We start from the raw sequence: 26874 nt of genomic DNA on the forward strand, positions 1-26874 counted from the left end.
GAAATGTCTAGTATTACTTACAGCAGTTTGAACAGGAACAGTCATATATCAGTGAATTACACATTTACATTGACCTGATAGTCTTCATGCCTGTATAGGAAATCTCTGGTGTTTAGCAGCAGCCTAATCTAGGTACAATGATGAGACCTACTGAAGGGCAGGGGTAAAGGTATAGCTACTTCAATATTTACGTAGCAGAACTGCTAGGTAGCTACTTTAATGGCAGAAATAAAATTGAGGAAAACAAACATCTTTAACTTAAGTAGGTCTTAACTGGCAACTGCCTGCTGATAAGGGAGGGTAAGATACAGGGATGTATGGCAACAACTTACTTTCTGGCATTTTGCACCTTCGGAAAATTTCCATGAGTTCATCCACATGCACAAAAGGGCCCTGGTTTTGAGGGAGAGCAGATACTTGATTAGGAGATGTTGCATTGCCAAAAATGTAAAAGTAACTTGTACTCAAATGCAACACTTAGTGGTAGGGCTGTCCCACTCCTCAGCAGCTGGAGGCTGCACCCTGCACAGGTCACACCAGTGGCACTGTAATAGCATAAGCCAAGGCCCCCCCCCGCCCAAATGCCTGCCTTTCTCTCTGCTCACCCTCTCCCAGCTTGCACGGCATATGTGGGCAGCCTGCTTTCCCACTCTTCCACATGAGTGGGTATCCCACTCCACCACACTGCGTGCCCCAATGGGCACCCCTCTCCACAAGTAATCAGCTGCAGGCTTTCCTGTTGCACTGCGCCATGGACTTCCACGCTGCACACCACCCCTGAGGACAGGTGCAAGTAATGGAAGCTGAACCAAGCAGGGGCCACAGTTTAACCCCTCACATATGCCACTAGGGCAGCCAAACCCACTTTATGGAACAAATTATTTTTATCTGTTACATTTGTAAGCCTTCAGAATCTATTAAATCATTGTAACAAACCTGAAAACAAACAGGAGGTGGAAGGAGTTTCATTAAAACTACAGCAGCTGGTGGGACTGGGAAGACGCCGCCTGGCACGGGATGTAAACCTGGAGCTAATGGGGGACAGAACACTAATCAGTTGTGTGTGAATGGTGAAGCGAGCAGTTCCATCTGAACAGCCTTTGCATCGACACAAATGACTAGTGCATGTCAACAAATGACCAGTAATGTCAACAGCACTTGTGTCTTATTTTCTTTGTCTAATGCAGCAGCCAGCAACCTTTTCTAGCTGTGGGCCAGAACAGCCTGGTTCCAGGTAGATGTGGACTGCACAGCTTCCACAGCATTGCAGCTTTTCCTGCACCTGTGCCCATGCCATCAGGGCTTCTCCCAGCCCCTTGCTCCTCACTAGGCACAGGTGCAGCTTCCAGGCAGTGGGGAGCTGTGTCAGCCAAGCAGCTGGAAGCTGCAGCCATTTCTGTACCACATTGGAGACAAAGAAGTGGCAGCTGTGTGGATGCAGCTTCCAGCTGCCTGGGCTCAGCACAGCTTCCCACCGGCTGCACCTGCACTACAGCTGGTGAAGCACGGAAGGGGGAAGAGGAAGACACAGCAGTGGCTCAGAAATTGCTTAGCCCTGGTATGGGTGGAGGGGGAATGGACAAAGCCATTGGGCTCTCTGGGCTGGATCCAGTGGCTGCACAGGCCAGATGTTGCTGACCCCTGGTCTACAGAGCTGAACACCATAAAACAATCTACAGGAGCTGAGTATAGCTAGCAAGAGTCTCAGGCCATATCTTAATGCGGTCCCATTTCAGCAAAATACTCGAGTAGATGCCTAAATTTTGATACAGAAAAGTAGGGCTGGAAGGGACCTCCAGAGGGCATCTAATTCAACTTCCTGCCTGAGGCAGGACCATCCCTATCCAAACTGGGCAAACATACACCTTTACATTGTTTCATAGTTCCAACGGGATTTAAACATTTAAGTGTCCAGAAATTAGACACAAGCTAAAGTGCTTTGCTGAATAAGGATAGTCTCTGACTAGTCCCATTAATCACAAATGAAAGGGCTCAATGCAAATTAAGAGGCTGTTTCTGGCCAATGAATAGAGTGTATGATGTGGTATCTTTAACCCAATCAGAACTAAACTTGAACTTACGTGCTAAGTGTCTTGGCTGAAATGGAATCATCTGCTGTGTGTCTGGTTTGGGATATTCAGGTTTTCTGTCCACTTCATCTTTTAGAACAGGCGCTATGGAAGGAGCCACTACTGGGTCTGGAATTATGGCTGCTAGTTTGGCACGTGAGACATCCTGAAAATACAAAACAGAGAGCACTGAACTTGGTAATATCACAATCCAGTCATAACAAAGTGTCACTATAGATGGCCTTGTGTCATTAACTGAAACTTAGCCCTATTCCATGCACAGCACAAGAATGTCTTAAAGGGGGATACTTTTATTGGACCAATTATGGAGTTGGAATAAAGTTAGACAAGCTTTCAAATGCAAGACATTCTTTTTTCTCAGGAAGGCAGGCACAGTACAAACATTTAGGGTTTGTCCACACACAAGCTGCACTACTTTAATTCCGTGCAAAACCAGATTTAAATAGATTTGGTTTAAACTGGTGCAGGCTGAGTGGCAAAGCTGTTATGGCAGCCTCTCAGCCAAAAGCTGAAATACTAGTTAGAGAAGAAGCAAAGGCAGTGCAGGGTGGCACCTTAGTTCAGAGGCATAAGCTTTCGTAGGCAGTAACCTACTTCGTCAGATGCTAAAGCAGACGTGTGTTAGTCATGTCCTTACCCTCCAACCCCACCTCTCTTAGAGCCTGACACTTAGTTAAAGGACAGGGAGCAGCGGGCTGGTTCCACTGTTGGTTGGCAACCCAATTTCAATGAAAGGCCCAAGAAAGAGACTGAGAGCTAAATTTACCCCTTGTTTAACCAGAGTGAAGTTAATCCAGGGATGAATTTGTCCCAAGTGCGTCTCACTATGTACTAAAGCAGCTGGACATTAAAAGGAGCCCATGGAAGCAACAGCCCAATATTGCTTACATTGAAATGCAGTAGTAAAAAAAAAAAGTGGTAAAAAAAATCCACTCAGAGCCATCTTCAAAATGTAGAATAAAAATGCTGATAAGTGTTCCAGGCTTGGGGTTGTGTGGCCTTAGTCATGGAACAGACCACCAGTTAAGTGCAAGGCAAAGCGAAGAATTGTGACAAAATTAAATGTTCTCAGCCACCTACCTTGTAACCCAGAGCTTTAAGTTCACTTGCAGAACAAGGGTATAAATCCATGAACTTGTATCTATCTACCAGCAGAGCAGTTTCTTTGCCCTCGTATTCTTCTTTAAATGCTGTAAACCGCCGTTTTTCTACTTTAAGAATGCTAGCTAGATCACCAATGTTACTTTCAAAAGCTAAAAACCGGGCCCAGATTTCTCTGGAAGAGAAAATAAGTAAATGATTGCTTAGGAAGAAAGCTATGCTGAATCCATCCCAGCATAGAGATACCCAGATGTCAAGCACCAATAGCAGAGATCTAGAAGCACAATCATTCCCATTTAAGATGTCCTTTATTCAAGTGCATGTTCAATTTTGATTCATGACAAAATAAATACCACTACTTTTACCTTCCTAATAATTTCTCACATTTTGATGGCACCTTTCATTCTGAAAAATCTTAAAACACCCGACAAACTATGTACCCCAGACCACTGCAGTGAACTGGCCAGTGGCAAAGAAGACAGACAGGTTAACCAGGGGTGCAGGGTTCTGCACAATGACAGAAAAGAGGAGGGAGAGGGGAATTTTATCTTTTAAATATTAGAATAAATCCCCACTTCTACTGAAGGGGCAGTGATTTTCAGCATTCAGTAGGGAGCACTGGATCTCTGTTTACTTGCCTGACCTACCCCACCCCAACAAATTTCCTTTTAGCCACGATGCAAGGTGCCATTCAATACAGAAAGAAGTGTACTCTACATTTTTAGCCTGACACATTGGTGTGAAAACAATATACCAGAATGCACTCTCTCAGTGCACAGGAGGGAAATACCATACAATTTCACACAGCTTAAAAAAACATTAAAAAAATTAAATTATAACTAAGCTGTGCAGAAACTCTCATGTGGCTTCGTTACGAGAGCTCTGAGTACACGTCTAAACTTAATTCAACTTTCATTGCAACTTCACAGCCCATTTTTGAGGAGGATTAGACTCAAATTGCACTTTATTTTCTCCTCTAAAATAGAGATGCAAATGCTTACCAGACAACTGGAAGCAACAACTGTCAGTCCCCTGAGTAAGCAGAATGATGTAACATGTGACTACCAAGTTTCAGGATGCCTGGGGTTTCAAGATTACAAGAGATGGGCAATTTTTTGGTCTGTAGGTCCAAGTACAGTGTTTTGGTGAGCTGCTGTGGGCCAGATCAGCACTCCCCACCCACCAAAACTCCCTAAGTGGTAGATTACTAGATGGGTCCGGCACTCACTGCATGGGCAGGCACGTAGGGTCTCCATGGACAGTGACCTGGCTGTAACTGCTCCACAATCCCAGCCTCGCCCCGCCTGACCACTCGCACCTGGACACCACTCCCCTCCTGCCCACAGCCCCATCCCATCTGCCTGGTGAGCACACCCTGCCATACATGGAGACCCCACCTGCCCACTTGGCCCAGCACCCTGAGCGGTGGGTGCAGGGCAGATGGTGCCCAGGCAGTGGTGATGACACTGGCAGCAGCAGCTGGAAGAAGCCACCACCTCTGGAGCTGCCAGGAAGCAGTCCAGTTGCTGCACCACCCCAGCTTCACTGTACGTCTAGGGGCAGTGCAACTGGCCACATGTGCCATGGCCTGAACTGCCTCCCACACCTGAGCCAGGTGGGGCTGAGGGACCCACTGTGGGCTGAATAAAATCCCTTGATGGGCCAGATCTGGCCCACAGGACATATTTTACCCACCCCTGGTAAATACTGGCCATTTCCTTGAGGGGAAGTCTAAGGTGTGCATCCTTGTTGGAATGACTTACATTTTACAAAGGAAGACCTTTGAGAAAATTATCCAGGAGTACATCTGCGGGGGCCCAGCATGGAAGGTAATGCTCAGGGGCAACGAACATGGGTTCACTGAGGGCAGATCCTGCCTGACTAACCTTGTTTCCTTTTATGATCAGGTCACAAAGTCCTTGGATGCAGGCATCAAGGTGGATGTTGTCTACCTGGACTTCAAGAAGGCCTCTGACACTGTTTCTCACCCCATGCTCATAAAACAACTAGGTGACTGCAGCACTGATGCCTACACAGCCAGATGGGTGGCAAATTGGCTCGATGGTCGCACCCAGAGAGTGGTGGTGGACAGGTCATTTTCATCCTGGAGGGATGTGGGCAGTGGGGTTCCGCAGGGCTCGGTCCTCGGGCCTGTGCTATTCAACATCTTTATCAGCAGCTTGGATGTGGGCATGGAAAGCACGCTGTCCAAATTCGCTGATGATACAAAGATGTGGGGCAAGGTGGGCACACTGGAGGGGAGGGACAGAACCCAGCTAGATCTAGACAGGTCATGGAGGTGGGCAGATGAAAATAGGATGGAATTCAATGCAGACAAGTGCAGGGTGCTAGATCTAGGGAGAAGGAACCAGCAACACACCTATAGGCTGGGGAACACCCTTCTCAACAACACAGTAGCTGAAAGGAATCTTAGAGTCATTGTTGACTCCAGGATGAACATGAGCCGCCAATGCGAGGAAGCAGTCAGTAAGGCTAACCGCACCTTTTCGTGTATCACAAGCAGGTCCAGGGAGGTTATCCTTCTTCTCTATGCAGTGCTGGTCAGGCCACAGTTGGAGTTACTGCATCTAGTTCTGGGCGCCACACTTCAAGAGGGATGTGGCTAACCTTGAGAGGGTCCAGAGGAGGGCCACTCGTGTGGTTGGGGGTAGCAGGCCAGGCCCTACGAAGATAGACTAAAGGGCCTGAATATATTCACCCTCCACAAGAGAAGACTGAGAGGGGATCTGGTGGCTGTCTATAAACTCACCAGGGGGGACCAGCGGAAAAATAGATGAGGCTCTGTTCCCCTGGGCACCACCTGGGATAACAAGGAATAACGGCTACAAATTGAGTGAGAGCAGCTTCAGGCTTGATATCAGGAGACGTTACTTTACAGTTAGGGCTGCCAGGCTCTGGAATGGGCTCCCAAGGGAGGTGGTGCTCTCCCCTACCTTGGGGATCTTCAAGAGGAGGTTGGATAGATATCTGGCTGGGGTATTATGATCCCAGCACTCTTTCCTGCTCAAGGCATGGGCTCGGACTTGATGATCTGTTCAGGTCCCTTCAGACCCTAGAAACTATGAAGGAGTAGAAATGTGACTGCTAGTGCGGTCTGGGAGCAGAAGTGTCTACAAGCTCTTCCACTTATCAATTATTTCTCTCCTTTTTTCTGTCCTTATCAATCCATAACAATCCTTTTCTATCAGTTCCCAACTCACCTTCTCTTCCCTAAAGTGTCTGTGTTCATGTCCCACAAAGCATCAGGGAGGATTGTGATGAGCAGTGCCATCCGCCAGAAAGTACTGAACGTTTTAGGAGAACACTGGACAAATTTCACTCTGAGCAAGTCTTAATGCTCTTAGCACTGTTACTTTAGACAGGATTAAGAGGAAAAGAACATCTGCCTCAAACTTTACCGTGTTTTTTTTTCTTCAGGTTAACCCTTGATGCCTATAACAGATAGGGGGTGTTTTTACGATAACAAAACAAATATTTTGGCAAACTTACCCAGATTTCTCAGGTGGAAGGCTTCCCGAGGTTAACACACGTTCAAATAAAACTCTTGTGTTATTGTCCTCTTCAAAACACAAACAAAGAAAAGAAAAACCAAAAATCAATTAAAAAATTAAACCATAAAGCTGGTTTCAAATCCATTTCTATTTAAAGAAATGTGTAACTCAAATAAAAAGCCTTGTACACTGTGGTGATTCTTTGCTTTTATTTTCATCTTTGCTAAACAGGATGAAATAAACCTAAAAGTGCATCCAAACTGCAGTCTAGGAAGCCAGTCCTACTGGTGCACTAACAGGCAATGCTTGTGGTCTCCTCTGTAGCTCTCAGTATTCTCCAGGTACCCAGCTAACAAGAAGTATGTCAGTTCTGCAGTAACATATTAATACTATTATATAACCTGGTTAGTAACTGGGTTGTTCAGTGTATGGACAGTTTGGTTTAATAGCAAGCTGCTAGAAAAATAGAGGAGGAAATAGGACAGTGGCTCAAGACACCCCTCCACTTGCCAACAAAATACAGGTCAATAATATAGGCTTTGATCTTCTACCTCTAGTGAAGTTTTATCAAAACAGTTTCAGACAGGAGGGTCCAAAGACAGGGGAAACAGACCAATACCCCAAATTGGAGCAATCTAGGATGACTTGCCTTCCTACAGTCCCTACCAAGGGATGATAAACTCATACAAGAGATAGATATGTGTGTAGACTTATTGGTTTTGGCTTGTGAAGACTGCCTTGTTCACCATATCACCATTGCCACAAGTCCTGAAGGCAAGAGCTACAGACAACAAAGCAACCCATGGGATAAGCATGATGGATGTAGATAGTACAGTCCCCGAGAGCCAGAATCATGAAAAAAGGAGACTCAGACAGCAGAATGGTGGAATTTGACTCCTGCAGACTGCACTCTAAGACCAGAGCAGTAAAAAGTGCAGTTAAGTCCTTTTATCCTTTTCACTACATCTGCTATCAACTATGCAAAACACACTGGAAACTGCCTCAGCAGAGCTCTGCTGCCAGCTCCACAGAAGTTGCACTGACAGCCTTTCCTCCTTTTCCCATGACTCATGCATGGGCTTGTCTTCCTGCACCATTCTGTGGTCTTTCTTTCATCACTGCGGCCTTTGACAACCATGGCCCTACACCAGACACAGTAAACTTGCAGCTGCTAGTTCATTCATAATACTGACCTGAATTATGTTTTTCACACTTGTTTTTGGGAAATGAATTTTATCCAGACAAGTAACGGTCAATGAACCCTGGAAGAATTCTGCATTGATCCACATGGAAAGATCAGTCCATGACTACTTAAGAGAACTTCTGTAGCACCAGCTTTAAATACCTGCAAAGTTATACTCAAAATGTTTTGCACAGTTGACAACAGATCCAGTGACACTGCCACAATGAAAGCACACTGATGATTTCAGAAGCCTACTTTGTTTAGTAATAAAACTGAAAGTCAGTTCCTGTCTGGAAATTTATGGGGCCCAAAAAAATAAAAACTTCTCAAATCACAGATTATATGAAGAAGATTTATTGTTGTTATACTCAAAATGTTTTGCACAGTTGACAACAGATCCAGTGACACTGCCACAATGAAAGCACACTGATGATTTCAGAAGCCTACTTTGTTTAGTAATAAAACTGAAAGTCAGTTCCTGTCTGGAAATTTATGGGGCCCAAAAAAATAAAAACTTCTCAAATCACAGATTATATGAAGAAGATTTATTGTTGTTATACTCAAAATGTTTTGCACAGTTGACAACAGATCCAGTGACACTGCCACAATGAAAGCACACTGATGATTTCAGAAGCCTACTTTGTTTAGTAATAAAACTGAAAGTCAGTTCCTGTCTGGAAATTTATGGGGCCCAAAAAAATAAAAACTTCTCAAATCACAGATTATATGAAGAAGATTTATTGTTCTCCAGGAAAAAATTAAAATCAACATGCAAAGAACTTGGTCTGAAGCCAAACTCACAGAAAACAGAGATTAATGTTTCATTTGCAACTCTCTCAATTCCCAAAGCTTACCGTTAAGGTGAGACAGATAGTCAATATATGCCAATACATATTCTGGAATGTCTCCATATTTTTTCAGCCCCAATTCAAAAATCTTAAAGGCCACTGACTTGTCCTGCAAACATTAAAATACCACTATTAGCTTAAAAAAAACAGTACAAATGTTAACTTTCTTCTCAAACTATGCATAATTCAAGTACCTTACTACAGTAATACTCCATCAATGCTGCTGTAACATAGACATGATGGCGAGTACGGGCATCCTCTCTAGCTTTTTTGAATATCATTCTTCCAGATTTGATACCTTCTGCTCGCCTTGCAAACTTCATGTACTGGATGTACACCTAAAATGCAAACAGCAATACTTTTCTCACACAACAGAAAAGTATCAAGATACAAGATTCTTTGGATACATCTATAACCCTCTCCTCCCACAAAATACAATAAAATAATCCATAAAAGAAACATGCAAACAAAGCAAGAACTATAGGAGATTGTGAAACACATACAGTGCCACAGGCTTTCTCTACCAATTTATTTTTAAATTGGATCCCAAGGCTCATTTCTAAATTACAAAGATAATCAATATCAAAGTTTTTGAGGCAAGCAAGATGAATACGAGTTTACACAAGCTAGAACCATCAGTGAATTATAAAAGTCTCCTTAAATCACTTGCTGTTACTAAAAATGCATCAAGACCAACATTAATTGATCTGTGGAAAGCCTGAATAATACTGAATCATACCAAAGTGGGGTCAATATCTTCAATGGCCAAGAGCCGGTTATATATGCTGTGTACCTTCTCATATTTCATTCGACTCTGAGGGAATACAAAGGAAACTTGTTTCATAATATGGAAAATTTTTAAAAACAAATCACACCTGCAAGACATTTTATACTTTCTATTACAAATAAACACCTAAGAAAAAGAGATTAGAACATACATTTTTATTATTTCTGCATTTGCTCACTTTGTGCCTATAATCAGTTTGTAGTGTTCATTTGTACTTCTTGTGCATTAGCATGGTGATACAACATCCCCAAAAAACAATGCAAGTTTTTGTTTTTCTTTATTTGTAAGGAACAGTAGCAGAGTTTGGAACCCAGCGACTATTTCTGAGTTTGGAACCCTGAGATTGTCTCCTTTACCCAGGACAAAGCCAACAGGCAGGACAGCCAAGGAAACCCTTTCCTCACTCTAGTGCTTATGGGTTTCTAGTTGTCCCTTCTGCCCATGGCACCGGGTTGTCTTAAATGAAAGCTGGACAGTCAATACATTCAGGATGCAAAAGTTGTTCCTGGAAAGGCAGGAGGGATCATTTCTCTTGTGTTGAGATTTGCCTGCAAAAAGACCCCACGGCCTCAGTAGGATGATGTTTTTCTCATACTGGTACACAATACAACCCGGTTTACCTTATCAGTAGTTCACAGGCCTTATCTGTGACTATTTGTGGATAGGGCAGGGCTCCATCTTCAACAGTTAACGCGCAAGGCTGGTTATCACTTATTAGTGAGTCAATGTAATAAAGCTATAGGGTTAAACTAGGCAAATTCCTCAATATACCTGAGGGAGGGGAGGGGATGTGATATCTTCCATTCTGCCATCCTAGCCATGGTCACAGGAACATTAAGCCTCACAACACTTAGGTAAGATTAAGATACAAGAAAAGAAGCTGAGATTTTTGGAAGTCTGCCTCTAGGATAGGCTTCCAATGTCCTACTTCTTTGCAAAGTATATTCAGTTTTTAAGTGGAAAGACTGAAAAGTCTGAACATATTTTTCCATAACTGTTTTTTTAGCCTAAAAAGTTTTAATAGAGGAGAAAAAGGTTGGCAAGACTAATATTTTCCTTATACAGTAGTTTTGGGTATGAAATGCTTTTCAATGAGATTTTAGAGAGAAGGCATCTTGTCCCATGGAAGCCTGTGTCCATATGAAAGTCTTTTTACTCACCTCTTCATAGTCTGCATAGGCAAAGTAAAGAAGCATGTTCTTCTTTAGTAAAGTGCTGATTGCTCTTTCATAAATATTAGCAGCCTCATCGCTGAACAGTTTAGCATTGTTCATGTCCTGCAATAAACATCATAACAAGCCATTTAATACTTAATGAAACTGTAGAAAAAAATGCAAGCCCTGCTCATGCAGTAACCCATGCCTATAAACTACTACATACATGAATAGATCTACTGAATTTAGATGGAGTATTCACACACAGATTCACATGTTCATAAATATTTGAATGATCAGGACCTGGCAATTCACTTTATAGTAGTCACCTATCTATCTTCCATAAAATACTGATATTTTTACTATACAAAACATTCCATGCTAATACTAGTTAGTTAAGTTCTGTAACTCTTAAGTTTCCTAAGTGCAATTTTTTATTCCTTGACATCCACATTATTCAACAATATTTAAAATTCTGAAAGCTACATATTTTAAGATGCTAAAATACACTTTCCTCTTTGGTTCCCAATTACTCAGGAAGAATTAACAGCATTATATCATCCCATCAAACAAATTAAATGGAACAGGAAAAAAAAAAGGAAGAAAGCTTTGCACTAGACTCTTACCCCTTTCTCAGCTAGCAGTTTACTGGATTGCTCAAGATACTGTGCAGCTTCATACCAGATATCAGGATGATGCCCCAGGACCAAAAGACATTGTTCGTAAGCGAACATAACTAGGGAAAAAAATTGAAGTGATAAGTCTTCCTAGCAAAAGGAGTTTCATAATTGTATAAAAGTTACTAATACTGTTTTAAGTTACACATGTATCTAGCAAAGTATCACACAATAATACAGACACAACTAATTCTAAAAGGGAACAGAATGGAGAAGGCACAACTAGCAATATGTTTTGCCTCCATATAGCCTGCAGGAAAAAAGCAGACCCAACCACCCTCCCTCATAGAGGAGGAGGTGAAGCTGTTCCAAGAGCCCTAAAGGCTGAAGGATCTGTATCTGACTTCTTCCACAAGCAAGAGTGCCAGCCTTTCAAAGGAAGGTCACCAGCGCATGGCTATTACTATTAAAGGATAGAGGAAACCAATGTACCAGCTGTAGCTCAGCCAGAACTTTAGAGGCAAAATAAAGAACAGTTCTGAAAATGCATATAGTCCAAGAATATGAAGAAAAAAACATGATTTCACCAACTTCTTGTATAGCAGAACACTGAGTATGAACTTTATTGCTTCAACTGAAAGTCTTCCTTGTCTCAAAAGTGCTACAGAGCATCAAGTACTGACCTTATTATCTAATCATGTTACCTCTTTTTGTTATGAGAGTTTGGTCTTCTGTACGCAGAGGATTACTTTTTTCCCACTGGATGTATTTTTTCCACATGTCAACCTGCTGAGCCTCCTGCGGAGTATTTTGTGGGGGGACGGAGGGAGCATTACGATCAAGACCTTTCATAACAGTTTCATATTCCTGAAGAAGAAAAGGTATCAATGTTTTAAATCAAAGACAGAAATATACACTCTTGAAGAGATCCCTTTTATTTAATCCTTTAGGTTGTTACCCAGTTTTATCAATAGCAATTTTGTGAGCCTTGCACACTAAATGCGCTTGAAGCTAAACTAAGCTAAATTCTATCTGGCTTCTACAGAATTAGGTAGCATAAAGATGAAGTAAACAGGAGTCCATACCTTAGCCACCCGTCTAGCATTCATATAATCTCTACTCCGATCTTCAATCATTTTCTTAGCTAAGTGAATATTGATTCCCTAGGGAGAAAAAGTGAACAGCAATTAACAATAAGCCATTCCAGAAGGACCTAAAAATTATTAAATCATAGTTCAAAGAAAGAAGCCTGACATGGATGGTAGCAAGAGCAAACAAAAATTTAGAGCCTTTTAACTGTAGCAGCAAATCATCAAGAAACTTCAGAACTGAAATCAGCACAGGCTGTGCTGAAGTAATCGTAACAAAAATCTCTTGACATTTGAAGGACTATGTCTATCCACTTGATAGCAATCTGCTCTGTGTCATAATTTGCTTAACATGTAAAAAGTGACTTTGGATTTGGATGGAATACTTGACCTTTATTTTATTACAATTGGTCCAGGTGATCTGAGAACCTCACCAGTGCTTGTGTACTCTGCAATGAGTCTGTCAGCCAGAATGGGCTCAGTTAGAAGGAAGGTTTGAAAATAAACATGGTCTGGACTTATATGGCTTTGGCAATCATTCCTCATATTAGTGAAAATCTGTAGAGGAGGGATTTACTTCCACTAAAGGAGGAAGATATGCTCATGCCTCTTCTGGAATAGCAGCTGGGACAATTGGTGTCCCAAGGTCTCTTCTGCATTGATAGATTATTAGCTTGGTGACAGATTTTTGTAGTGGTATCATCTTGTGACTGGTGGCAGGCTACCTGCTTACCATGTGTGTAAAGTGGCTCCTGGCTCCCACCGATGACTCCGATTCCACAGCTTGATTGTTTTCTGCAGAGGGGGGAGAGTGGGTGCTCTTTTCCTATTTATACAGTGTACGGTTGATATGCTGTCTGCTACTACCTGCACTACTGTGAGCTGCAGGATGGGGAAAATACCATTCACGAGTCAAGCAGCTCTGAGCACTGAGGACCATGCATCTTGTGTTTGCAGATTATCCAGATGAGTTCTCAACCTTCTTTCTGTTGTGTCAATGATTGTCTTACAAAGTGACACAAACTTTACACAGCCACCAATTCAGTGCTCTAAATTCAGTGAAGTGGTACTATGACTTTTTTGCGTATCAAATGACTTGTAGAAAAGTAGACTAGATTTACTTTTGCCAAAGCTGTAGTGGCCTCTGATGAAATCTCACAAGTGGCATCTTGCATAAACATGTAGTTTGAGCTTCAACTGGTTGATTTTTAAAACGCCCCTACTGTTGGTTTTTGGAAGAATTCAATAGCCCAAATAAATAAATATGCCCTCTGCAGTCACTTGGCCCTCTTTCCGAATTCCCAACAGTTGTCTGCCAAGAGATCCAATGCATCCTGGCTGCCACAACTAGGTACTAAGTATCCATTTCAGATTCATCACTTTATCAGTGGCAATGGCCTTTCTGCTACCATCTACCCCTCCTGGGTAGCATCTCTCAACTTTTCTCTACCATCCAGCGAGAGCCTAGACAGTTTTTGATATTGGAGAGGGTGACTGCTACTTTGCAGTGACGGCACAGGACTTGGCAATGCAGAACTGAAAAAAGGATAATAAAGTCTTTTGGATGAAACTTCTTGGGGTCCATGTCTTTTGGCATCCCCTTGGTGGATACAGTCATTATAAACATCATGGCAAAGTGAATGAACAAAGGAAACATGTTTTCTACTACAAAAAATCTGCAAGTGAAGAAATATAAAAATGCCCCTAATCAGCTAACATGCTGTGCCTTTACAATATTTGCACGCATGCACAAAGAGCTCAATACAGCACATAGAAAACATGAGCTTTCAGTATCAATTTCCTGGTGCATATACATTTAAGATAGGTACAATACTGAGTCCATGTTTTAAGACCAGATTTTCTAAACAAAACAAGTTTTACTTTTTTAATTACCTCTTCATATTTGCTATAGTCTCTCCAGAGTTGTTCTATGTTGATCATTGGATTCACACAACCTCGCTGGTAAACCCTACGAACAGCTGTTATCCTCTGATTTTCTGCATAAGATCCTACAGCTTCTCTAAATAGTGAGGTGAGACATTAACATGTCAGCAGTTACAGACTGCAACCTGTACAAACATCAGTGTTACATAAATTGACTTAAAAAATACTTTAAAAATACTTACACGCCTTTTAAAAAATTGATGTAATCCACCCAGATCTATGTAAAAATATACAAGCAAAATCAAGAATCATTTTTGCATTTTATTTGTTAGTATATTCAATGTTAGAAATACATTTTGCTTAGATGATAAAATATACCTGATATGACATGATTTCCATGCCAATTTTATCCAGAGCAAAATCATATGCCTGAGCCATTTTCTCTCTGGGGAAAAAAGTACAATATTGAAAACACTGAATAGTAGGTTTCAACCATTTTACTAAATACTTTTGAAATATTCCTTTGAGCAACAAATTTTAAATAAACAGTAAGAAATATTTGCAGAAAACAGCAGCTGGCCTAATGGATCGGTGGCTGTGCCTGGGGCCTTTTCTCTCATGTGCCTGGGGCCTTTTCTACTTAGGCAACAGGAGATCAGATATGCCATGTACCAGGGACAGAAAAAATACAACCAGAAGGTCCAAAAATGTTTCTGGCTAACTGATGCATTTAGCATTATTGTGTAAAAGAAACAAAGAGTGGGAAATTCAGAAAAAAAGCAACAAAAAAGTAAGGTTTAAAAAGTTGTTTCCTCTGAAAAATACAGAATTAGACTAAAATTCTTAATTTTAAACTTTTTTTTTTACAAAAATCAAAATAATCTTTTTTAAGAATAATAAAAAGGTTTTCTATTATCACCCCTAATTTTTCAACAAGAAATGAAAAAAAAGATTTGTTCTCAATTTTCATATTCCTCAGATCCTTTAATTTTTAAATTTTTCTTTTACATTTTCTTTTTGTATTTCACCACTGGAAAGCTGTATGAGAGTAAAAATGAAGGAACTTCCCTTCCCCCCCCCCCAGTCAACTTTCATTTTTAATTGAAATGTTCCAAGAGTTTTAAAAATATGGGTTTTTTTCCTTTCTATGAAATAGTTACAATTTTTTTAACAGTTCTAGTCTTGAGCATATATATAGTTTCACTAAGTGATAATTATGTAAGAAGAATACGACCCGCAGCTACTTAAAGGAGTCAGCCCCAAAAATGGAAAGGAATTAGAGCAATTTAAAAGAGTGTAAGTAGGAGAAATAGGTGAAATCAAGAAAAGGGATGTTTAAGATCCACATCTAAACATTCTTTCGAACACCATGATATATATTAAGTTCTAAGATAGTCCTCCAACTCCTCTAGCTGCACAGCTATTTTAAGGCTGTTATTGCATGTCAGCTGTATGTCTCACCAAGGCTCAATGGAGAAAAACAGTAGAACCTGACTGGGAAGAAAGATTTGACTAATTTCAAGCAATAGAAAATTTTGCTAGGGTGCAATTCCTCACTGGCAGGGAAAAGCACCTGATATTTGAATAGATCTTTTCAATGTCTAAATTTTATGGATCCATCTCAGAGAAGCAAATTTACCCAGCTATGCTGGCTGGAGTATGAGTATGGCAACGCTATTTTCCTTTCTCTGTCCCATATGCTAAAGATAATAGAGGCCTGTAATGCATCATACTCTAATTCTCCCTTGTGCCTTGTCATGTATTTCAGCAGATAGCTTCTTTACATCTATGTCACATCATTCTGCTACACTATCAAGCATCTTCCTTCATAATCCACAATGCCCTAATGGGCCAAAGGGAACAGCCTTTAGGATGAAGCAGAATTATCCTTCATCTAGTATATACAGTCAACAAGCCAGTACTTCCTCACTACTGTGTCAACAATACTCTTGTTCAACAGTCCTTACTTGGATCGTCTCGCTTTTGACATGGTTTCACCAGCTGACCATGAGCAACTGTCTGTAACATTTTATTTCAAAAGCTTGCTTTCTTTGTGTTAGCCTTCTTGAAAGTTCACGTTGCCACCACAAAGAGGAGGGTCAAGAACACACACACATCGAACTGCACGCCTATGGAGATTCCCTTGTTTCTCCACATGACCTACAGGTTGACCAAAGCTCTTTATACCACCTGACCTTCCTCACAATCCCTTTACTAGCAATTGCTCATAGGATGAAGATTTCTAGGTGCCAAAAACTGTCCACCTTGCTGCGGTCTACTTTAATGAATGCATGGTTCTCTTCATTTCAGTATGGGCAGGGCAAAGACAGTGGTCTTCTGCAGTAGAAAAGACAACCAAATAATTTGCTAGTCCTCAAAAGGTTGACCTGGCTCTGTAAGCCTTTATTCTCACTGACCAGCAGATCAACATCAGCAACAAATTTAGGTGTTTATCCTCCTGCTCTGGACATTTACCACAAGGCCTCTGGCTATTGTAAATCCATAAGCCTTTCAAAACACAACAAATGGGATGCCCATTATCATACTGAACAAGTAATTTACCTTGTTGCTGATCCCAACCTCTCCTCTTTGTAAAAGTTTTTCAGGAGTGCAAGCAGCTTCCAGTTCACATCAGTACCATTCCTGCCATGCTGAGCTAAATGCCAGTTTAGGTCAATAAAGCAGTTGAAAATCTCATTGTCAACCTCTCTGTATTATCAGCCTTAGGCATAAGAGTTGCCGCGCTATTCCATCATCTTTGCAGAAACCAGCCTACTAGATATTAAATCTTTTGAGAACAACCATGAGAAGGGAATTTGCTTGGATAAAATATGTAATTGTTCCGTAGTTCACACATTTCTGTGGATTGTTCTTCTTGTGTATTGTCAACAAGGCTGATTTTCCCCACTTCAAGTGTTCTTTCTTCTACCAGATATTGTTCTACGTGTAACTGCCTGATCAGATCATCACCTATGATGATTAGCTTAGCTAGTCTGCCATTGTATGACAACTGCATATCATAAGGTCAGATGCAATGAAATGGGAGTGGGTGGGTGGGTTTGGATGGATTACTTTTGAATTTGCAGGTCTTGGGGGGCATGAGAGGGGACATTTATTTCATCCTACTTTTATTCCGTTTTACTAGTACTTTCATCTTTTATTGTAAGCTTCCCCGAGACTTTTGGAACTGGCAGCATGTACTTAGTAAGTAGGAACCTACCTAATTCATGGTGGCTGCCTGTTGATTCACAGGCAGAATGCCAGGTCAGCAGTCATTTCGGAGGCAGAACGCAACAGGGCCCCCCTGATGCCTCTGATTGGTGAAGGGGCCTACTGGCCCCACCCCTCATCACTGATTGACTGCAAAGGCTGCCTGCCAGTCACGTGATCCTACCCATCACCACTGATGGGATGTGAGTGCTGTCCATCATGCAGCCTTGCCCCTGCTGCCAACTGGTGGAGAGGTAGAGTCACATGACAGGCAGTCATCTTGCCCACAGCCCTTTGAGTGGGCAACCTCCCCTTCCTCCTTCCCTGCCCAGGCAGGCTGCCACAGCACCCTAAAGACAACTGGCTTCCTCTGGTGAGCCAATATTTTATTTTCTGTAAGTTTTTCCCCCCACTGTGGATTTCATGGGCAATGCTGGATTTCACAGAATCAATGAAATTGCGAATTAGGTATACATTAAAAGAAAGTCTTTCAGAGAAAATGTTTTCAAGCTGCAGAAATATTTCAAAGACCAATTATGATCAGATCTTCACATTCAGAGACTGATTTTTTCCAAGATAGAACCCCTACTCCATGCCTTGTAAAGGAAAAGGAAGACATTCACCATACTAAAGAATTGAGACCAAACTATTTGTACTTACTTGTAACTAGGTAGTTTCCCCTTGGTTTCTCGTACATATGAAAGATAACATTTCCATAAATCAATGTGCAAAACCTTCATAAGGCATCTCTGAAACAACTGTTTAACAAATTAAGAAAACGTTATCAGGAATCAAGAACAGAGATGAGGTTTATATACATTAAATTCTTTGAAGCCTCAATTAAAATCATGGCTAATAAGAGCTGAAATGTATTAGAAAGAACTAAAATTACCAAGGGTAGGGATAAAATATCAAAGAATTACTGAGCTGAGCTGATTATAACTTGTTAATAATATAACCAATTTTGATAATCATAGTTTTTAAGAATCTTGGGCAAACTAGACAAAATACTCAATATAAACAACGGTTCTTTCCAAACTACTATCCTAGCCTAATCACAAGAAACCTGAATCCCTTATAAATATATGCAGGTTTCCCTCGCTTTATGTTGTACATGCATTCCTGGAAAATGATGCATAACTAGAATTCACATAAAGGGAACTCACATTAAAGCGTAAGAAAGAGGGATACATTCCAAGACCTCGACTGTACTGACCCCCAGACCCGTTTCTACTACTTTTAGAAGACAATGTTGGTACTCGCCAACAGCAGACAGTACGCACAAGCACAGGGTGGTGGTGAATGTTACCATAATGGGGATGGCAACTGCAGAAAAACATATTGCAAACAACGAGTGAGAAGCAGATCCACGCAGGGGACTATATTTTGGGGCGCATCACACCCACAATGTACTGCACAAAGCAGCTGACAGTGGGCTTCCACCACACCAATCGCATAAGAGTGAATTTACCTTGCATATAATTAATTTTTGGTATAAAAAGGATCATCGCATAAGAGTGAATCCGCACATACAGAATCTGCAAAAAGCGAGGGAAACCTGTATTCCATGTTTATGGAGCTCAGAATATTTTAATAAGGGCCTAAAATTACATGAAGTATAGAATTTATGATAGAACTCACCTTTTCCACTTTGTCATAATTTTTTGCTTTAATCTATAGAGAAGCAGAAAGAGTATGTGTTATAGCAAATTCCTATTTCCAGAGGTAAGAATAAATTTTAAATACCTATTGGTTAAATATCCTGCTTTATATTTCACATACTTAGCCACACCTTATGAACAAAAGCTATGTCTACAGTGAATTATAAACTCTGACAAGCTTCATTTGAGATTCATGTCCATCATGAATTATTTGCTTCTATGTTAATACCAAATTTTCATTTTTAATAATCTTTTACTATATATTAAATCCACTAATATTTTCTAAAGGATAGTTAAAAAACTTATTAATGATATCAATAACATCTCTGTCCTAAACCTGGCTTTAACGCAAGTAAATTACTGCACATTAGCTTTGCACTCTGAACTCTGTGCTGTCTCCCCATACTGTACTGGATCCAATTAAACCAATCAGTCAGACCTTCAGTACATGGTGTCCCGTCTACCCCAGGCTCATGTTCCTCACACTGAACTGATGAGGATTGTAGCTGTGCTCACCTGGAATAAACTGATCCCTTTGAAAATGAGATACCAAAGTGAAAGGGACCTGTCTTTCTTATCATTTGCCGCATAGCTTTGGGACTTGTTTCTCCAAGATATTAGAAAAGTCATGAGTCTTACAACCTTCATTATGATATGCAATATTCCTCTCAAAAAAATTCTTCCTCCCCCACCCTCCCCACTGTAACTGCTTCACAAATAATGCACATACAGAAGCAGCACAATCTTAAAGTACTATACAAATAAAGGGTAGAAAATATAGCCGCACTGATTTATTTGACAATATGTTGCCTTTCAAATAGGACACAGATCAGTAGTTAACTCTATCCCATGCTCACCTACCTACAGAACAGGTTGAGCTACAGGCAGGTACAAATTAGCAAACCTCTGACCAAGTATCAGTGGGTTAAATCTGCATACATGTACCAGGCAACCTGTAGTCTTGCTCTAAAGCAGCAAGATTCGAGGCTACAACTAGGTTCCTTGTTTATAAACAAAACAGAAGAATTAGTATTGTGCCCTTCAATATTCAGCTCCATCATACCTAAAGCTTTTGATTCTCTTTGAGAGTTTAAGTCCGGTGTTTTCCCAGATTGATGAAGTGTTTGTTATTCTACACACATGCAGTTAGCAGCACCACATAAAGTGAGGAATACTTCAGATCTTGCTTTTTAACCTCAGAATATTTGCTTTGTAAATTGGGTGGGAAAAGTCATAGTTTTATTCTTCTTCTTCAAAACCAATTTTTCTTGATTTCTCAGGGCTTTCCAAAATGTACGTTGGTAGCAAAACAGAAGATAACACCCCTGACCTTTTCATTCTCTACAAGGGGTATTGAGGTAGGAAGTTATATGTGCACAGTAGGTAAACTCTGTTTTAGCACGGTTATATTTTCTTTCATGTTTGGTTTAAACCATCAGGGAAGTAGGTTTTACGAAGAGTTTGTAGGAGGAAGGCCTCCTCTCTCTGTAGGAGACCTAGAGTAAATACTCTTATTTTTACTCTGGGCATTGACCTGATACTGCTACCTCCCATTCATTTAGCATCCACAGATAGGAGCAAGCGTTGGACAGTTACTGTTCTAACTTACAGGTTTCTAATAAGTTAATCAGAAATTATATTCACACATGTGAGTCTCCTGCGATTTTACTGAATGTTCAGTAGCCAGTAGTACTTCAAAAGTAGCCTTTACCCAACATGCAACTGTTCTGGTTTACTCCCACCTATTAGGATTTATTTAATTGGTATATGGGGCAGAGGTACTCTTGTGCAGGGAAGCTACTATGTGTTTTGTCTCTAATCTTCTTGATCCTGCTCTGTTTCCTCATATTTCTTAGCCACTTGGTTTCTATCTAATTGTAAACCTTTACAAATACATTTCAGAATTAACAGGCTAAATTAAAAATGGGCAATGTGACTGCCGAATAAGGAAAGAGAGAACTGAGCCTGTGGGTCTGATTCTGCACCGCCTTGCACTTCATTCCATAATTCGCACTTGTGCCATTAGAATAGGAGCATGTACACTCTTTTCCCTTAAAATCCAAACTGGTGGAGAATTAAGCTGTAGGATCCCATGACAATGTGGTTTTCCACAAAGGACTAAGTCCTATTCCATCCATTAAATATCTACAGGGACTTTTGGTGTTTAATGAAATCCCATTCCACCTTTCCCAAATCCTTGAAAAACTGTTAGTATGTTTTTATCCCGCCACCATTTTAGCCCTAAGATGCAATGAGGAAGACGACCCACTCACCTTTAGCATTAACATTTTTTCACTCACATGAGCAGGGTCAAATAAGTTCACATTATGCACCTAAATTTAGTTAGGAACTTAATAGGTGGAACAGGACCTGGCCCAAAGCAAACATGTTTCTCTCACATGGATGCTTTCTGTACCTGTGGTGAGGTTTGCATTTGGTGCACTCAGATGTTACTACAGAAATAGCTGAGCTCAGAAAGGTATTGCTCTATCATACAATATCGTTAATACTTAAAAAAAAAAAAAAAGAAAAAGTAAAAGGTGAGTGTGTCCTTGCTGTCCTAGGGTACATGTGATAAGACACTTCTGCTTTTCATATCCCCAGGAATGGGTACGTATTGAGTTTCACTTTCTCACAGCTGCTTACAATTGCAGGCTTACAATACTTCTCTGGCTCTTTTTAAAAAAAGCTTATCCTGATACTTTTGAATTACTTCAATAAAAGCCTGTCAGTCAGTGCAAACTTTCATTAAGGGTTTTGATTCTGTTCTATTTCTTTCTAATTGATAAATATGAATCGTATTTCCCAATTGGAGAAAGGAGTGCTGGGGCATAACTGTTAAGTTTGGAAGTTCTGAAAACCCAGGATTTTCCTTTATATTGTGGTTCCAAAGTACTGAGCGTCTCCACTTAAAACCCTTAACTCTTATTAAACATAATGAGAGTTAAAAGCCCTCAGCATCTCCCCAGAGGTGGCTAGGCAACTAACACACTGCCACGTCCTTTTGTCCTCTTCTATTTGGTTTCACGTTTCTAATGTAGAGGCTTGCTCGTCTTGTCTTTGTTTGCCTGCACTTACCCCTGTACACTTTTATCAGCAAAAAGACACCATCCCTAAAACTGAATATGTAAATTAGTAGCTACTGAATATGTAAATTTCAACTCCATAAATGGGAACACTAGCAATTCGTTTATTTAGATAAGACAAAAATAATGGATAAGTCTACTACTTTGCCACTGGATAATTTACATAAAAATAGCCAGCAGTTTGTGGGCACTTGTGTGCAGAACTCCCAAAACAGTGGAAGTAGCAGAAGGTGGGAAGGACAAAGGGCTCATCTGAACTCCCATGGAAAGATGCAAAAGAACCATTTCTCAGATTTTCAGTGATTCACATTGTCCGAGAGAATAAGACGACACGCAAACAGTGAGTGCATGCAGATATCTACCACGATCAGGCAACATACAGTTAACACAAATCCCAGATCAATTAATGTTTTCACACAGCATGACAAGGTGATCTTGTGTACCACTGAACTCAGAAATCTTGTGGTTTTATGGATGAGTGCACAGGAGGCCTGTTATTGTAGCTTACCAGTGTGCTACTAGTTTTGTGTGAGGGTATGTCAGGTTCCAGACATCACACATGCTGTGACCCACAAAGAGGAGCACATCTGAACATCAATTTATATGGATTTTAAATAAAGTGATCCAATTTTGGCAAATTACTTTAAAAATATTTTGGATAACTATGTATAAAAATGAGTACAAAATTAAACCAGACAAACTTATTCTGTGCTGGCATATATTGTTACTATACGAAGGAACAAGTCAGCTTCTTCCATCTCTTGCTCTCAGACAAAGGCTGCTACTACAACTGACTAGTATTTTGACTTCAAGTCAATGTTCTTTGTCCAAAGCTGAGAATGTGATGTTTTCCTATGATTTTCAATAGTGATTAGATGTGTGGATTATGAGGTATGAGCACCCAGAAGTAAATTTAGCTCATGACTGCAATGAAGATGTAGCACACTTCTTTGCTTTCCCTGGAGAAAGGGGCAGGTCAAGGCTGGAATAGCAGCACTCTGGCTATTTTAAGTAGGGAACATTTAGAGCAGGACCTAGCATACTTCTGACCTGCTTTGGGCCAGAGACAGCATCAAACCAGCCTCAAGATCCAAGAGCCATAACTAGGTCCCTGATATCATTCCCATTCCCTCCCCCCACTCCAGCACTCCCCTTGTGCTTTGTGAAGACCAAGGTCTGTCCACATGTGAAAAATAAAGATACCTATGAAAGTTAGGACTGCGTTTAAAAGCATATCAAAGGAAGGAAAGTCAACTACCATGGACCTGATAGCATTTCACTCTTGGTACCCCTTTCTACTCATGTAAATATTTAAGATAAAGCAGCAGGCCATTTTCGCCTCAAGCAGCATGAAAATCCACCAGCTCCAAAATGTATATATTTTTAAACATCTGGGGGCGACTGAGAAAGACAGAAATGAAGAAATGTGTGAACAAGAAAAAAAAGATTTGTTTAGAAGAAAAAAAGTATTCTAAAAGTCCACAGATAATGTGCAATTTCTTTAAAAATTTTCTAGTGAAGAAAAGTCAGCCTGAGGGGAAGGTGGCTGAGTGGGGACCTGGTAGCATCTTACCAGTACACTACAGGAGCACATCAAGGGCTCAGTGAACAACTGCTCACCAGGGCACCCAAGGGGAAAAACCAGGAGTAATGGCCACAAATTCCTGGAAGATCGAATCAGACTCAACATTAGGAAAAATTTCTTCACAGTCACGGTGTCCAGACTGTGGAATAAGCTTCCTCCAGACGTGATGCTGCAATCACCTACTCTGGAAATCTGCAAGAGGAGACTGGACGGTCACCTCGCTGGGGGTCACTTGGCCCCCAGTTATCTTTTCTGCTTGGTGCAGGGGGCTGGACCCGATGATCTTCCAAGGTCTCTTCCAGCCTTACAATCTATGAATCTATGAAAAGTGCAACTAGCAATTTTTGTAGCTACTTCTAAACTCACATGTACCTTATACCAGTGTACCTCTACTGAATTTTATTGGAGTGAATCCCTATTTATAAAGGGATGAGATCAGCAGAAGACTCTTTGTATTTATTGCTTATGGGTAGGGCATTCTTCTTTCCACATACAAAGTTGTAAGAAATAAAGGCATCATAAGACCAGTATGTCTGAGCTTCTTGCTTCTAGCTGCTATTCTGCCAAAGAATCACATGCCAGATACTTAATATTAGCCTGATCAGTGCTTTGGGATAGATTGAGAAGTCACACAGAAGGCAGTGCAAGTAAACTTAACTTCTGTCCACTCTACTGATGTGTAAGGTTTACTGTGAATTTACATTGTCCACTAAAGAGAAAAGAGTGTTACTTCCACTGCCACCTTTGCACTCTCTGTTTTTTACTTTTTTCTGTTACACTCCTGTTTCCTAAATCAATCCTTAAGGAACATTACTTATCTCCAACTTTTAGAGACTCAGTGAACAAAACTCAGAAATAATGTGTACAAGAAGGGGTCAAAAGACTTGACTTGATATTGCCCATGTTTAAAGGGAGGGAAGGCAAAAAGATGCAAACTAACGCACTCACCTCTAATTTTGACCCTTAATATTAGAATATTACAAATTCTTGGCTGCAGCTTGTGTTGTAGTGCAATAATATACTGAGGGTAATTTAAAATTTAACTGAAAAATATAAAGATCTGTCCCTCTATTGTTGCTGTGATTGAGGGTATATGAAGCTATTTAAATGTTACATATTTGTATCTAGGTATAAAGTTTTATGAATATTAACACTAATTCACAATTTCATGAGTTAAATATCCCCATCTCGCTGATGAGGAAATGGAGGGAGAGATGCTACCCCCAAACACCCGGCAGATAGTGATCAAGTCTAGATCACAGAATTTAGGAATTACTGATAATCTTGCATTTATTTATAACTTTAAGGATAAAATGTACACAGTGAAGCTATATTGTCGCTTTGTAACTGTTGCAATTTTTGTCCTCCCTCTCTTCACTTTTGCCCAACCTCCACTAGCTTTTGGGCAAAAATAAGAGAGCACGTCACATGCTACAGGCACCAGAATTTGCTGGAAAATGGATATCTGAAAGCAAAATCTCCTGTGGCAGCAAAGTCATGGGATCTCATGGGCAATATGTTAGTAAAGGGCCACAGATGGGAGACCATTCTTCTAAATCAGGGGTGTCAGACTTGTGTGACACTGAGCTCGATCCGGTCCACAAAGAGCCTCATGGTCTGGATCCAGTTCCACCCCAGCTGTGGGGCAAGCAGCAACAGTGCAGGGTCACCAAAGCTATCATTCAAACCCCATTGCCAGAATGCATTCCCATACCCAGATTTAAGCAACTGGCCCCACCTCTTCTTGCCCCCCCCATCACCCCTCCCAAATTCCCAGCCCCTCCAGAAGCCCTGCAGGCCAAATGCAACAGCTCCAGGGGTTTTGACACCCCTGTCTTAAATCAATTTGTTAACTCTTCAAAAGAGGAAGCATCACTATGTTTTTGTACAGTTGTCAATACAGTTGAACTCAAGCATGCCTGGATTACAGCATAATGGGAAAAGTGCCTCACTTTTAGTTCTGTGATCAAGCCATCTACTTTACTGAAACTTTCATTTCAGGTTTGAATGCGATGCATCCAATAGGAAGTAATTTTCATTTTCCAATTACATTATTACAAAACTATAACGTAAGCTTCTTGTAACATGATTTCACAATTACAGGGTCAAACTCTGTCCTGGGACATGCTTGTACATTTCCTAATTATTAAAATCAGTGAGCCTCATAAGTGTTCAGGGGAAAAGTAATGGTGCAGCACTACATGATTTCATTGACTTGGAAAAGTTGTATGTGTTATTTATGATGGGCACAGCACATTATTTTTGTTTCATTTTATTTGTAGTATTAAAGTTAAAAACTATAAAAACAAGCATGAAGGTGTGATTTTTGTTGTTTTTAATGATTTGTGCTGACTTACAATACTGAAAGTAAAGTATCTGCTCCTTAAGGAAGAAGCTTCCTCAGCCAAATTGCCCTCTTTACCTCCTCATGTCCTTAGCACAGCTTCAATATGAGACCACCTCTCATTCATGAATGCTGTGCACTACCAACTCCAAGCAAAAAAGTCTAAAGTCCCCAGTACACCTTCTCCAGCTGAGCTCCCTGCATGTGGCTAATCTGACATCAAAATGTCTCCATCCTCATGCTCAACTTGTGCCTCTGCTGGATGTAGCCTACTCCTTAATATTTTTCAGAAAAAGGTGAGGCTGAGGACCTGGAGAAAGAGGTGGTATTATGTTAATATGCCTTTCAGAAACCATATCCTCCTTCCAAACCTAGCTGAGTGACCAAGTAACCTGAGGGGAAAGAAATCTGAAAATACATAGTCCTCGGATGTTACTCATAATAGGAGTAACTGGTTTCTTAACAATTAATCTTGATTATCATGGAGTACCATAATAATCACAGTAGAGAACTGGTGTTCATCAGCTGAAATTATCATGGGCTTTGTCCACCAGGACAAGACAGCTGACATGTCCAGAGAAATGTTGCTAGCAAACGATGGATTTAATCACAAAACCTTTCACTTTAAGAGCATATAACAGCAGTTTAAATCTATGTGAAGAAAGCACATTATTCTAAGTGTGATTTTCTGAACAATAATTACAGGCCCTAGTTTTCTCTTCAT

At 40.7% G+C, this 26874-nt stretch overlaps 1 protein-coding gene and 1 long non-coding RNA gene across 2 annotated transcripts in view; both read right to left on the minus strand.

The window, feature by feature from the left end:
* The window catches only part of LOC109299053, a 5865-nt gene extending 5539 nt beyond the window's left edge, over positions 1-326 (minus strand). Inside the window, exon 1 of the long non-coding RNA XR_002097759.1 lies at positions 148-326. This is a non-coding gene — a long non-coding RNA (uncharacterized LOC109299053). The remainder of the gene's footprint in view (positions 1-147) is intronic.
* CSTF3 (cleavage stimulation factor subunit 3) overlaps positions 1-26874 on the minus strand; it is an 87566-nt gene that overhangs the window by 7650 nt on the left and 53042 nt on the right. Inside the window, exons 4-20 of the mRNA XM_019519963.1 lie at positions 19116-19148; positions 18135-18232; positions 14643-14709; positions 14507-14541; positions 14274-14400; positions 12378-12455; positions 11997-12159; positions 11302-11411; positions 10682-10798; positions 9474-9548; positions 8929-9072; positions 8741-8843; positions 6702-6771; positions 3171-3366; positions 2082-2235; positions 937-1031; positions 333-393 (exon numbers count right to left, since the gene is read on the minus strand). Of these exons, the coding sequence (XP_019375508.1) occupies positions 333-393; positions 937-1031; positions 2082-2235; positions 3171-3366; positions 6702-6771; positions 8741-8843; positions 8929-9072; positions 9474-9548; positions 10682-10798; positions 11302-11411; positions 11997-12159; positions 12378-12455; positions 14274-14400; positions 14507-14541; positions 14643-14709; positions 18135-18232; positions 19116-19148 (1726 nt within the window). The remainder of the gene's footprint in view (positions 1-332; positions 394-936; positions 1032-2081; positions 2236-3170; positions 3367-6701; positions 6772-8740; positions 8844-8928; positions 9073-9473; positions 9549-10681; positions 10799-11301; positions 11412-11996; positions 12160-12377; positions 12456-14273; positions 14401-14506; positions 14542-14642; positions 14710-18134; positions 18233-19115; positions 19149-26874) is intronic.

Source organism: Gavialis gangeticus, unplaced genomic scaffold (assembly GCF_001723915.1).
Source record: "Gavialis gangeticus isolate Ggan-Ray unplaced genomic scaffold, GavGan_comp1, whole genome shotgun sequence".
In the NCBI taxonomy this organism is placed as follows: domain Eukaryota; kingdom Metazoa; phylum Chordata; order Crocodylia; family Gavialidae; genus Gavialis; species Gavialis gangeticus.